This window comes from Myotis brandtii, unplaced genomic scaffold, assembly GCF_000412655.1.
Source record: "Myotis brandtii unplaced genomic scaffold, ASM41265v1 scaffold699, whole genome shotgun sequence".
NCBI lineage: Eukaryota > Metazoa > Chordata > Mammalia > Chiroptera > Vespertilionidae > Myotis > Myotis brandtii.
The window spans coordinates 454,862-468,943 of record NW_005370733.1 but is presented as its reverse complement, the minus strand read 5'-3'; the positions used below and the strand labels follow the sequence as shown (position 1 = coordinate 468,943).

The following is a 14,082-nucleotide window of genomic DNA, read 5'->3' as shown; positions in this document are numbered from 1 at the left end:
AGTACTTACCATTTCTACTTAATGAAAGCTGGCGAGGTTGTAAAACACGCTACATTGCAGAGTTGAGATTCCATTATACTAATGTTTCTCAAATTATGTTTTTTAGAACATTCCATGGTAGAATATATTTGGACAATGGTGAGTTAAAGATAAAAAAAGATTTCTTAACCACAGGAGGTTTAAAAAATATAGAGACTTTTCTCTATCACTACATATGGGATTTCTAAACAGTCTATTTGAGCCTCAACCCTCTTCTGCAGAATCTACAGAACAAAGCTTTGGAACTCTGCTCCCCTCAGTTTCTACTTCACTAGAAACACCTAGAGATAGATGCCTCATAGATTACGACAGACATTCTTCAAACTGCAGGTGAGTTCATAAGAAGGCAGGACAAACTCTAGGCCCAAAACAAAGAGAAAGCTGAAAAGCAGAGCTAAAGCCCTGAGCTGCTGTGGCTGCCCGGAGGGTGAGGGTGAGGGTGAGGGCTGCTCACTGTCTCTGTGCTCAGGTGCATTTACATTCAATAAAATGCAGATGAAAATCTTTAGCTCCACAGAGTGTGACAAACCACCACACTGGCAAAACTACCATTCCCATCAAGGACAGAAGTCCTATAAGGCGGGCTTGGGTTTAAAGCCCGGCAGAAAGCCAATGGGCGGCTGAAGAAGAATGAACCTGTCTTGTCCCAGCTCAGCTGGGAAATTTCTCTTCTGGGACTTTCCAATCAGGCCTGTGCCACAGGTGAATGTAGAGACTAAACATACAATACAGGGAATGACAAAGGTGAGCCTCAGAAATATAGCTGAGATTTTAAAAAATGAGAGTACAAGGAACAACTTTACACCAATATATTTGAAAACCTAAACGAAGTGAAATTTTTCTTAAAAATGTGAATTAGCAAAACTCACTCAAATCTAGAAAATTTGAATAGACTTGTAGTAATTAAAGACATTTATTTTATTTTACATTAAATATTTCTTTACTGATTTTAGAGAAGGGAGAGGGAGATAAAAACATCAATGATGAGAGAGAATCATCGATTGGCCGTCTCCTGCACACCCCCTAGTGGGGATCGGGCCTGCCACCCAGGCATGTGCCCTGACCGGGACTTGAACCGTGATCTCCTGGTTCATGGGGCTCAACCACTGAGCAATGGTGGCTGCAGTAAACACTCTATACCTGTGTTGGAGAAACACCCACATGTATAGGAATGTTCATTGCAATAAAGTATGAAATCACAAAAAATGGAAGAGAACCTAAATGTCTATCAACAGATAATGAATACACCGTGCACCCCTACAATGAAATACCCGTAGCAGGTGTTATGAATGACTGTGTTGATAGTGATATCTATAAAATCATGAACCTCACAAACATATCGTGGCTGGGAAAGTGGCAAACTAACAAGGTATTGTAATTTGACAAGCCAATGAATTCCATTTGTAGGTAATACATATGTGGTAAAAAGAAAATCGTGTCTGATCCCTCCGAATAAAGATGGCACGTCCCAGGCTCTCTCGTAGCTGGGTGTAGCCATGTGAGTAGGTTCTGGCCAAAAGGAAGTAGGCAGAGGTGCTACTGGCAGTGTCTAGGAACTTTCCTGAAAATAAGGCTAGGATGTGCCTCTGTCCCCTCTTCATCTTTTACCTGGGACACTTGCTGCTGGATCTGATTGCTGGAGCTGGAGCAGCCATCTATGACCATGAGGGGCACTAAGGAATGAGGCCACACAGAGTGGAGCAGCAGGACAGAGGGAGCCCAGGTCTCTGAGACTCAACACCAGTACCAGTCCTGAGCTGCCGACCTCTGACTTCCCAAGTAAGAAAGAAACTTCTATCATACTTAAGCCACTGTATTTAGAGTTGCTCTTATTTGCAGCCAAATCTAATCCTAACTGATTGATAAAAGGTACTGTTGGGGAAACCTCAAGAAAAACAAAATTTGGTCAGGAAAGACAGGACATATGAGCTTGGGAAAAGTCTAATCCTAACCACCACTCCAGGTGTGTGCTGTGGGAATGAGGCGGGCAGGCAGGCGTTATCTGACATCTGCACTCAGGCGCCCTCTATCATCTGCGCTGCTCTCTTCACCAACATCAACTACGAAGTGCTGAACGTGACCCTGGGGCACTCTACAGCCCTGCGCTTCACTCTTCAGTTTCTCCTCCTCCAGCATGGAGACAGTTATTTAATACTCAGCTCTGAGAATCACTGCCACCGTGAGCACTGTTCCAGCTTTCCAGGCACTAAATATCTACTCAGCCCCAGCCCGGCCCTGTTCCAGGCACTGGGACACCACAGTGAAGGACTCACTCTCGCCCTTGGGGAGTGTACTCCATTCCAGCTGTACTGACCCCGTTCCGGCTGTACTGACCCCGTTCCGGCTGTACTGACCCCGTACAATCTGTACTGACCCCGTTCCGGCTGTACTGACCCCGTTCCGGCTGTACTGACCCTGTTCCGGCTGTACTGACCCCGTTCTGGCTGTACTGACCAAGCTGGATTCTCTCACCTCTGGGCCTTTTTACCGATAGGAATTCTGCTGGCATTGCCTCCCCTCACACCTGCCCTGGCCAACTCCTACATGCTCCTCAGGTTTCACCTTAGGCACCACCTCCTCTGGAAGCCTTCCGAGCCCTCAGATGACTGGGTCGTCTGAAGGTGCCAGGAAGTGCCCACATTTCCCTCCTTCTAGAGAGCTTACAGCTGGTCCTCTCACTGCCCACACCTCCATCCTCTTCCTCCTGGGACTGTCTTCCGGAGGCTTCACTGCTGAAACCTCAGCACTCAGCACAGTGCCGGGCACCGAGAAAACGCTTACAATATTTGCTACAAGAATCACTAAGGACAGAGGGGCCCAGCCCATGGACAGGTTACCACCAGAAAGGGCCTGCTCTTTATCATTCACAGCTGCCCACACGGAACACTGAAAACAAAACAAAAAACTAATGAACAGCCCACGTAAGGATCATACCCAGAGGATTCTTCTTGTTTTTACACCTTTCTTTGAATTCGAGGATGATTTTTTTCATCAGCTCATCCACGGCTGCGTTGGAAGGCGCACACACAAGCACGCGGTTCTGCTTGATCTTGGCGTTGGAGTTTTCATCCAACTGCCCCCTCCTCTGGTTCCACAATTCGCCACATGCACCAAACAAACAAAAATACCCATGAGCCCGATGTGTCAGCGCATCCTTTTCTCTACTTCCACGCGCATTCGGAGTCCCCCTTACAAGCAGTTCACATATCTAAAGCATCTACAGCCTACGCTGATATTAAAATACTCAGGCACAGACTCTCCTCCCAACCTCCTGCGCCTTACCTCACTATTCAATCCGACCAAAATGTAGCCAGGAAGACCCTCAAGGCGGTCGCCTGGCAGATGTGACCTATAATGAAACCAGAAGACCACCCTCTGGCCCTTAGGATTAGTTTCACCCAGACAGCATTTTCTGCCCCTTTTATTTCTTAGAACCTTCTCTCCCTCCGCTACCCGCACCCCGCCTCCGCCCCCGCCTCTGATAAAGTTCCACACAGTAACAAAGGCACACTGACATGAAGAGGCACACGTCAGTTAATTCAAGGACAGCGGCACCATGCCCTCAGCCACAGCACCGACCCCGTCTCTACCTCGGTCAGCAGGCGGTACAGGAGGCCAACGATGGTTTTTGATTTCCCTGTTCCAGGTGGCCCATGAATCAGACAGATCTTGGCCACCGCCGGGGAGTGTTTCACCATGGCGTACGCGGTTTCTATCGCTTTCTTCTGGTCGTCGTTGAAATCCCTTAAGTAGGCATTCTACACAAAAGACAGGAGTGAGAATGATAGGGCAAGACCCCCAAGGGCCCACCCTTAATCTAAAACCACTCTCACTATCGGAAAGAAAGGTACTCTGTCTGTAGGCTTTGGCCCAGCATTGAATACAGTGTATTTTTATTTGGGATTCTTATAATGACGATGACAATAAGCTGTTCTATACTTCTCTGCTATTTCTTCTTTGGTTCTTCCCATTGTAGTCAACTCTCTCCTTAGACAGAAAAACAAGTGATACAGTGGAAAGAGCATGGACTTGGATGCAGATCTGAGTCTAAACCTCAGTTTTACTCACAAGCTAGGTCTCTTAAAACTCTTAACCTCTCTTGCCCTAGCTGGTTTGGCCCAGCGGATAGAGCGTCAACCTGTGGACTGAGGGGTCTCGGGTTCGATTCCAGTCAAGGGCACATGCCCGGGTTGCGGGCTTGATCCCCAGTGGGGCATGCAGGAGGCAGCCAATCCATGATTCTCTCTCATCATTGATGTTACTCTCTCTCTCTCTCCCTCTCCCTTCCTCTTTGAAATCAATAAAAATATATTAAAAAAAACAAACAAACAAAAAACTCTTAACCTCTCTTAGCCCCAGACTTTGTAGACCTGGGGCTCCTTGAAGGGTGAGAACTGACTGAGATGACGCACGTGAAAGCCCTAGCACACTGCAGGGGGTAAAAATATTACGTTCCTTTTGCCTTTCTCTGTGTTAACTTCCTGGAACTTATATGAAGCTCTTCCAAGGAGGTATGTGTTCACACAAAATGACAGCTTCATCTTCACACTCGCAACACTCAATTCTCCTACGCCTGGACTTCAACCACCTAACGACATGTAGGCAGAATGCTCACCTCCCATTTTAATGCTGCTCTTCAAGCACACTTCCAATTCTTTACAGTACTCCTTTCTCCCGAGGAGGCAAGCTGACCCACTAACACACTCTCTAATACCAAAGACGACTAAGCACTAAACGACATCCTTGTGCACAAAGTGTGTGTTCTGTTGTCGACATAGGAATAGGCAGCAGATACCCACAACACGATGCTTTCACATCCTGACAATAAAACTTTCTGACTTTCCCTGTGATCATATAATCATCACTCACAATTCCCTCAGATGTTGTAGTTAGTAGATTTGTTGTACAGAAGTCCATGGGGTTTGGATTCAGAATAGCTCTGGCCAGTTGGTTTCGACTATTCAACAAAGACATTGCTTTCAACTTCCTTTGTGTAGTTACCAGAGAACTGATTACAACACATCTCACGGTTTCATTTACATTGACTGGGAATTTATCCTGCGTCTGGATGAAAAGGGAACACTCATATTTCCCATTATGCACTAGTATGAAGAAAGAGAAAAAGCAATTTCAGTTACCAGTGAGTAACAATGTCCAGTTAAAAAGGCTACTCAGAATTGGATATTTTATAACATATGGTTTTGTATGACATGTTATTTAAATAACTCACTCACTAACAACTTCTTGAAGGCCTCCTAAGAGCCGGCATTGTTCCTCTCCTCAGGAGACTTCTTTTTTTAGCAGAGAGAGGCAGACAACCAATAAACACATCAGGCAGTGCTAAGCAAGTGCTCTGAAGAGAGCAGCAAGGGGATGAGGATGTGCCAAAGGGTGTGAGGTAGGGATCACTGCAGACAGGAGTCAGGGAAGGTCTTCCTGATCAAGTGATACTTAAGCAAAGACTTGCAAAAGGGCCACTCAGGAGGCTACTGCAGTCATCCAGAGAAAAGTTAATGGCAGGATGGACCAGGGTGCAAGAGTAGAGTTGGGGCCTGAGTTCAGGGTACATTTCAAAGGACGAATTGATAGGATTTGCTGATGGATTAGATGTGGAGTGTAAGATGAAGAGGCTCTGCCTAGTAAAGGAGCAGCAGATGTTGGACACGGTTTGAAATGTAGAGATGTCTGATGGTGGGCTACATGAAGAGTTCAGGGAAAGAGACTACTTTAGAAATATGAATTTGACAAATGTAATCATTTGCAAGAGTCAGAAGCATGGCTGTATCCAGTTACTGCTCTTCTAAATGCATTCTATACCAAGAACTGCGCTCTGGTTGCACTGACAATAAGCATGACCAGTTACAATGCAGCCTGATGCTGAACTTAAAGGAGCCTAGTCACTGTTTTTAAAATGTGATGCAAAAGGCTAAGAATAATGAAATCATGTTCTCCTCACTGGGACTAAGAAAGCATCAATGTCAGAAAGGCAGCTTGGCCTAGAATAAAGAACAGGCACTTTGCAGCCAAACAAAATGAGGCTGCAATTCTGGACTTACATTTAATGCTGAGGAGGACCTTGGCTGCAGTACTCAACATGCCTGAACCCTCACTTCCTGACAGGTGGGAACAAATAATTCTTACTGCTTTGCAGGGCTTGGGAGGATGATAAATGTGACAGGAAGGATAAGGCACACAGTAGGTGCTCATTAAATTCAAGCTAACTTTTTTGTAATACTACCCTGGGAAAAGAAGTCCCTACAACCCATTAGATGGGGTGATGTAAACAGTAAACCCCTCACGGTGCCTCACATTTAGTCATATGTTTAGTCTTCGCATTCATAATGAGCCACAAAGCCAAGGTTGAAATGTGATGTAAGATATAAAAACAGGTGACTTACAGGTTGTCTGTTTCATAACAAGTACAATGCAGATGAAGAAATATACCACAAGGAGAGGACATTTCAAAAGGAAGCTTTTAAATTATAATTCTAGAGCAATAGATTCTGCTCAGGGGTACACCAGGGGTTGGGAAAACCACACGAGGCAAAGAACTTGCAGCAAGATCGGGACTAGAGCAATAAATACTGGACCTTTCCAGATGAGTCTAGAAAAAATAAGAGGACTCTGAATGGCAAGTCATCAACCTAGAGCAGTGATGGCGAACCTTTTGAACTCGGCGTGTCAGCATTTTGAAAAACCCTAACTTAACTCTGGTGCCGTGTCACATATAGAAATTTTTTGATATTTGCAACCATAGTAAAACAAAGATTTATGTTTTTGATACTTATTTTATATATTTAAATGCCATTTAACAAAGAAAAATCAACCAAAAAAATGAGTTTGCGTGTCACCTCTGACACGCGTGTCATAGGTTCGCCATCACTGACCTAGAGGTCCAATGAATGTACAATTGACCTTTGAACAACACAGGGCTTAGACGTGCCCAACCCCCTCCTCGCAATCAAAAACCCAGGTATAACTTTTGACTCCCAAAAACGTAACTATTAATAGCCTACTGTTGACCAGAAACCTTACCTATAACACGGTTGATTAGTATGTATGTTGAATGTTACATGTATTTATACTGTATTCTTAAAATAAAGTAAGCTGGAAAAAACATAAAAAACCATAAGGAAGAGAAAATACAGTTACAGTATCTAAAAAAAATCCGCATATAAATGGACCCACGCAGTTCAAACCTGTTGTTCAAGGGTCAACTGTGGGGCAAATACACGGCTGGGAAACGACTTGGGGGAAAGTAGGATGAGCTCACAGCTGGGACTCTCTTCAGTGTCTCGTTAGGTACTTACTGACTGAAGTGCGGCGGAATTTCTGAACATAAGCACAGTGATATTCACGGGAAGCTTGGATGGAATTCCCCTCCAACTCTCTCTTCTCTCCTTTCAGTCTCTCAGGAACCAAAAACACCAAGTCATTCTCCTTTGGATAAAGCTGTTTAGACAGTTCACATTCCTCAAGAGAAACTACAGAACAAGAGGTCAGCATTTATCTTAACAGAATTGTTTTATTTTTCAAATTATAAGATAAATTTTATTCAGAAAGTTACAGAGGTAGTAGAAGGGAGCCAGCTGGCCACATGGAGAGCTGCAGAAGCAGAAGGGCCCCTGGAGCTCCGGAGAGGGAAAGGCTCAGGTAATAATGGGCCTGGGGAAGCAGGGAGGACGGGAAGGCAAGGGCGTGCCCCCGAGAGAAACCGCCCCGGTTATTTTAAGGGCAAATTACAGGAGCCAAAGCCCGTGCCAAGTCCCAGGGCGTAGGCAGCACCAGCGATCCCCACACACTTCAGATCGGTAGTCTACAAATACTGATTACACAGTACCACCAAATGTTTCTTACAAACTGCTAAAAAGCCAAAACAGATGAAAACATAACATTTAACATTCAGAAGTAGCTGATACATTTACTTCCCTTGAAGTTTATTTTAGTTTTTTAATCAATAAAATCTCTTTTGTTCCCCACTTTCAAAACCTCAGGGGGAAACCCAGATCCAAGTCCACATAAGAATTTTGAGCCTATTGGTGGCGTTTCAAACAAGGGGAAAGAACAGCTGTAAAGTAAATGGGTCTGGGAAAACAGAGCAAGCCCAGAATGAACATGTTCAGTGCCAATCGCCAAATCCAGCCACAACACACTGAACTCAAGCACCAAGTCCTGGCATGAGGCAGACTGAACCACTAAACCAAAATGCTTTTTAAAATGCAGCACATAAGAAGCATCTATTTGAAGGCATCAGAGAACAAACGTAACAATGAAGAATTACTCTGTTGAGATCCAGAAGGGGTCAGTCCAGCATTTCCCTAGAAACTCTGAACTGTTCAGGGAGTGGCAGCTGGGTCAACCTGGGACGACCTTGTTGGAATAAACAGACAACACCCACACCTTTCTTCCCCAGTGTGTATCTTTACCTTTTCTCCCAAAGTTCTAAGGGTCCCCACAAGACTCACAACCAGGGGGGAAGCAGGTGGCAGCTGCTCATCCTGAGCTAACCCCGATCCTGCCTCCAAGGCCCTTTTCTCTCTGACTACCCAGTGGCTGACAGCAGCCCGTCCTGGCTCACTTCTTTCCTGTGACATTTCTCGGGAGCCAAAGCAGAGCCCCACTTAGGTTCTCCTGTTGCTTCCTCTGCCCTAATTCTTTCCTTTGTTTCGCTGTCCCCAGCTTCAATAAACATCCTCTAAAAACACATATAATTTTTAAAAAAGACAACGGCTGGAGTCCAGGGCTTGCCCAGAGCTGGTTCCAGGTAGCCCTCCTGCTTCAGGGTGGGACCATGAAGGACCACACCCAAGGGTGAAGCAGAAGTGAACTAGCCTTCCCATGAACACCCAGCCTCAAGTCACCTCGGTACTTCAGAAAAACTCAGTCCCTTAAACCAGACTCAACGCCTTTTAAAATGTAAACCTTAACCTAGGGCAGTGGTCGGCAAACTGCGGCTCGCGAGCCACATGCGGCTCTTTGGCCCCTTGAATGTGGCTCTTCCACAAAATACCGACTTCTGCGCATGGGCCATGAAGTTTCAATCGCATTGTACGTGCGTGCCTGCACGTGGTATTTTGTGGAAGAGCCAAACTCAAGGGGCCAAAGAGCCACATGTGGCCCGCGAGCTGCAGTTTGCTGACCACTGATCTAGGGCAATACAAAAACAGGATACAGGGTAGATCTGCACACTGCAGTTTGCTGACACCTCTTCTAGATGTTAAGGTAGTATCTTTATGACCTGCAGCAGGCACAGAGCACAAAACACACACACACACACACACACACACACACACACACACATGCATTTGTTATGTTAAAAATAAGGAATTCTTACAAAGAATAAAATAAGAATTTTTAAGACATCACTAAGAGTCAAAATGCAAGCCAAGGTGGCAGAATGGCTTGCATCAGATTATATAAACAACCCCTACAAACCAGTAAGAAAAAGACAACAGAAATAAAGTAAGCTGGAAAAGAGCTTGCAAAAGGAACTTCCCCAAAGAGGTTATGGAGGCACCTACTAACTCTATGAGAGAACCCCACTGACTATTACAAAGGTTATCTTCTTATATAATAAAGCAGTAATATGCAAATTGACCATCATGCCCTCGCACAAGATGGCCACCCCCATGTGGTCCAAGATGGCCGCCCCAATGTGGTCTCAAGATGGCCGGCAGGGAGGGCAGTTAGGAGCGATCAGGCCGGCAGGGGAGGGAGGGCAGTTTGGGGGGACCAGGCCGGCAGGGGAGGAAGGGCAGTTTGAGGGGACCAGGCCAGCAGGGAAGGGCAGTTGGGGGTGGCCAGGCCTGCAGGGGAGGGCAGTTGGGGGTGACCAGGCCTGCAGGGGAGGGCAGTTGGGGGCAACCAGGCCTGAAGGGGAGGGCACTTGGGGGTGACCAGGCCGGCAGGGGAGGGCAGTTGGGGGCAACTGGGCTGGCAGGGAAGCAGTTAGGCATCGATCAGGCTGGCAGGGGGAGTGGTTAGAGGGTGATCAGGCTGGCAGGCATGCAGGCGAGCGGTTGGGAGCCAGTAGTCCTGGATTGTGAGAGGGATCGGGCCTAAACCGGCAGTCGGACATCCCCCGAGGGGTCCCAGATTGAAGAGGGTGCAGGCTGGGCTGAGGGACACCCCCCCCCACCTCAGTGCATGAATTTCATGCACCGGGCCTCTAGTTACAAAATAAAACCAACAGGTCATCAATACACACACCGAAATGGTGAAACTAACATGGCAATCAACACAGACGTGTTGGTGAGGCAGAGAGGGTGTGAGTTCTCAGACACTGCTGGGGTAGAATTCTGCATGGCAGGCATGGCATTATCTGGCCAAGCTGAACTTAGGTATCAGTGTACCCTGAGACTCCGCAATCCACTTCTGGATATACGCCACAGAAATGCCCTCACAAAAACACTGAGTGATCATAGTAACATTACACATGAAATGCTGTGTGTGAAGTTAACCCAGCAGGCCTAAGGCTGCAACCCTCCGGAAGGCCTGTTCACACGGTGGGCCCCTGGCATCTGGGAACTTGTATTTCGAACAGTTCTCTTCATTTGCTGATGAGAACACTCACCGTGCCTAAACTGTGTGCAGAAAGAATATGGTTTACGCCAAACACCCACTTTCCTTCTGGAAGTCAGGAATGCGGGCTGGGCAGAGGGTGTTGTGGGCACTGAATGGTCAATGAGCTTCCCTGTGGTAAGATTTCACCTGAGCTGGCAGGACTGTGATTGGGAAAACAGTGTGTCCTGTATGACTCCATTGGCAAAGGACTCTGGAAGCTTTCTCCCAGTTTCCTCATCTTCACCCCACATTCTCTTTCCCGCTAATGATTTTGCTTTGCGTCCTTTTGCCATAATTAAGTCATAGCCACAAGCATGAATATATGCTGATCCTCTCAGCAAATCATTGAACCTGGGGATGGTCTTGGAAAGTCCTGCTGGGAAAAAATGTCTACCAACAGTGACAGTGTGATGTAGTCATACAATGACATACAGGCTGTCCCATTAAAATGTATATACACTTTAATAGCTGATAACTCACTTCATTTTCACTTCTTTTCCCATTTAATTAATCTGAAATAATGGGTGAAACCAGACTAAGCTTTGAACAAAGAAAATTTATCCTAAAGTGCCACTAGACTTTTTTTTATGGGGATACATAAAAACTGGCAATAGTCGACAAATTGAGGGCACACAAATACCAAACGAAATGATTCTTGATGTTTATGATTCCACTGCTTTACATTAGCAGCAGTGCCTGGACCAGGTCAGTTTGAAAACAAATGCTGACCAAAAAAAATATTCATGGGACATATGTAATACTTTCAACAATAAAGAAATTCAAAAAAAATTATTTCTGTAGATTCTTTTAAATTTTAAAAATGAACTGTATGTTAATAAACACTGACTTATAGTAATTCAAGGAGTGTATACATTTTGGGGGGATACCCTATATTAGCACAGCAAAAAACAACAACAAATATGCACACACAATTGATGAATTGTACAACACAAGAGTAAATACTATGTGAGTCCATCATATGATCAAGATGAATGCCATATAAATTAGTGATTTAAATATTATTTACAACAAAACATCAAATTAAAAGAAAACCTCCCTAACAGAAAAAAAGCACAAAGGGCACACACAGACAATTATCCCTGCCCCACGACCCCCAATAATACAAATGACCAGTGAAGATCTGGGGGCAGAACCCACAACCTCAAATGACATACATTTTCATATAAAACTGAAAGAGTTTAAATCAGCCAACACCCCCAATAATACAAATGACCAGTGAAGATCTGGGGGCAAAACCCACAACCTCAAATGAGATACATTTTCATATATAAAACTGAAAGAGTTTAAATCAGCCAACGTGGGAGATATACATTCTAACACCCAATAACAGAAGTAAAAGTGATTTTCCTTTCAGTAGGCAGAGGCAATGAGTCAAAGTCTCAAACTGTGCTGCATCCTGTCTGACCCAGCACAGAGATTCACTCAGTGTTTCTAATAGTGAGAAACTGTAAACAACGTCCACATCTAACCAGCAATGCTGGGTGAAATGAACTAGGAATATGCTTGCAATGGCATAACTACAAGTACTAAACATACTACCATTATTTCATAACTCTGAAAAGACATCTACAATATATGAAATGAAAATAAGTCAAATGTAAGCTTCATGAAGGCAGGAATTTTATGGTGTTTTTTTTAACATCTACATACCCAGCATCTAGAATCTTACAATCAGATAGTGTATACAGAGTGGGGCAAAAGTAAGCTTACAGTTGATTGTATGGAAAATAATATAGTAATTAATAAATAATACAAGAATAAACTTTCGGTACTCACCATTGCAAACCCACCTTCACCTCACTCTGTATAAAGCCACTAGAATGGTGGGCGATGTCTTTTTCCCGCTGCTAATAGTACCTGAATCTACAATGAGCATTTAGGACCTGGCCTCCGAAACAGACACACGTGCTTTTTTCTTAGGTGAATCTATGGAGGAGGATGGACTTGGGGGACCATTTCATAATGCTACTGTGATCACTCATGTGTCCCTTAGTGGTTTTGTGAGGGCATTTCTGTGGCGTATATCCAGAAGTGGATTGCGGAGTCTAGGGTATATTGATACCTAAGTTCAGCTTGGCCAGACAATGCCATGCCTGCTGTGCAGAATTCTACCCTAACAGGGTCTGAGAAGTCACACCCTCTGTGCCTCACCAACACGCTCTCATTTTAGAGTTCTGAATATGTGGCTTATTTTTAACTGATACATAAATGCAATTATGTGTTTTACACTGACCATGAAATGAAGAGATAGACAGCAGGAAGATTTACTCAGAATCTATAAACGCTATTATTACAACCCACCCCTCACCCCACCCCATCTTCGCCCCCTTCACTCACCCTCTCTCCTAGCTTCCACGAACACTTTGGCCTGTGGTATTCTATTTACAGAATGATTAAAACTATAAATGTTCTATTCATAACTGTCCCAGTAATTATCCTCATTAAGACTTTAAACATGCCCTAACTGGTTTGGTTCAGTGGATAGAGCGTCGGCCTGCGGACTCAAGGGTCCCAGGTTCGATTCCGGTCAAGGGCATGTACCTTGGTTGCGGGCACATACCCAGTAGGGAGTGTGCAGGAGGCAGCTAATCGATGCTTCTCTCTCATCGATGTTTCTAACTCTCTATCCCTCTCCCTTCCTCTCTGCAAAAATCAATAAAAAAAAATATATTAAAAAAAAAAAAAGACTTTAAACATATTCTTTGTAAGAGGTTACAAATTCATCTTGAGGAACCTATGCTCCAGAAAAATCAGTGATACTTCCTCAAATAGAAATGTCCAATTATTATGTGATATGTTCCAAGTTACATAAGAAAGAACTTACCCACAAACTCCCAGTATTTTTTATATTCTCCAGGAAATTTTCGTAACTGCAACTCATAGACTTTTCCTCTGTTTGTAGAGTTGATCCATTCCTGTGCTACCTATACAAAACCAAAAAAAAGCAAATGAAGAAAGCAAAAAACATTCTGGAAAGCCAATGCTAAACAGCAAAATTTCCCAAAGCCACAGCAAAATCCACAACCTAGAATCCCAGGTGACAGAAACACTAACAATTAATTGGGGATTCCAGTTTCCTGGTCAGCAGTAAGGATCTTAGAAGTTGCCACTCCATCCTAACAAAGTAAGAAGCCGAACAAAGTGAAAAATCAACAACTCCTCTTACATTCAACAGCAAAGTGAGGTTGCTGCCCACAAAACTGGGGACAGGCAGGTGGATACAGACAACCACAACTCACAGAGCAGACCCCGTAAGTAAAAACCCATCAGGTAGGAAAACCTGAACTTTAACTGACAAGTTGCTGGAGGCTTGGTATGGACAACTCTAATGTTAAAAACTCTAGGCCCTAGGGGGACCCAGTAGAGGGGCCCACACTTGGTGAGTTTTACACTGGGAGCACTACAAGGTCCTCACAGTGAATACTGGGGAAAATCCCTTTGCTTCCAGCAGCTGGGGGT

General features: G+C 44.7%; 1 protein-coding gene across 3 annotated transcripts in view; it reads right to left on the bottom strand.

Moving 5' to 3' along the window:
• SETX (senataxin) overlaps positions 1 to 14,082 on the bottom strand; it is a 77,281-nt gene that overhangs the window by 16,229 nt on the left and 46,970 nt on the right. The window contains exons 11-15 of one of the 3 annotated variants that reach the window (XM_014529889.1): positions 13,448 to 13,547; positions 7,350 to 7,523; positions 4,909 to 5,141; positions 3,630 to 3,797; positions 2,974 to 3,130 (exon numbers count right to left, since the gene is read on the bottom strand). In XM_014529889.1, the coding sequence (XP_014385375.1) occupies positions 2,974 to 3,130; positions 3,630 to 3,797; positions 4,909 to 5,141; positions 7,350 to 7,523; positions 13,448 to 13,547 (832 nt within the window). The remainder of the gene's footprint in view (positions 1 to 2,973; positions 3,131 to 3,629; positions 3,798 to 4,908; positions 5,142 to 7,349; positions 7,524 to 13,447; positions 13,548 to 14,082) is intronic. The other 2 variants (XM_005882133.2, XM_014529890.1) reach the window with 2 other exon arrangements.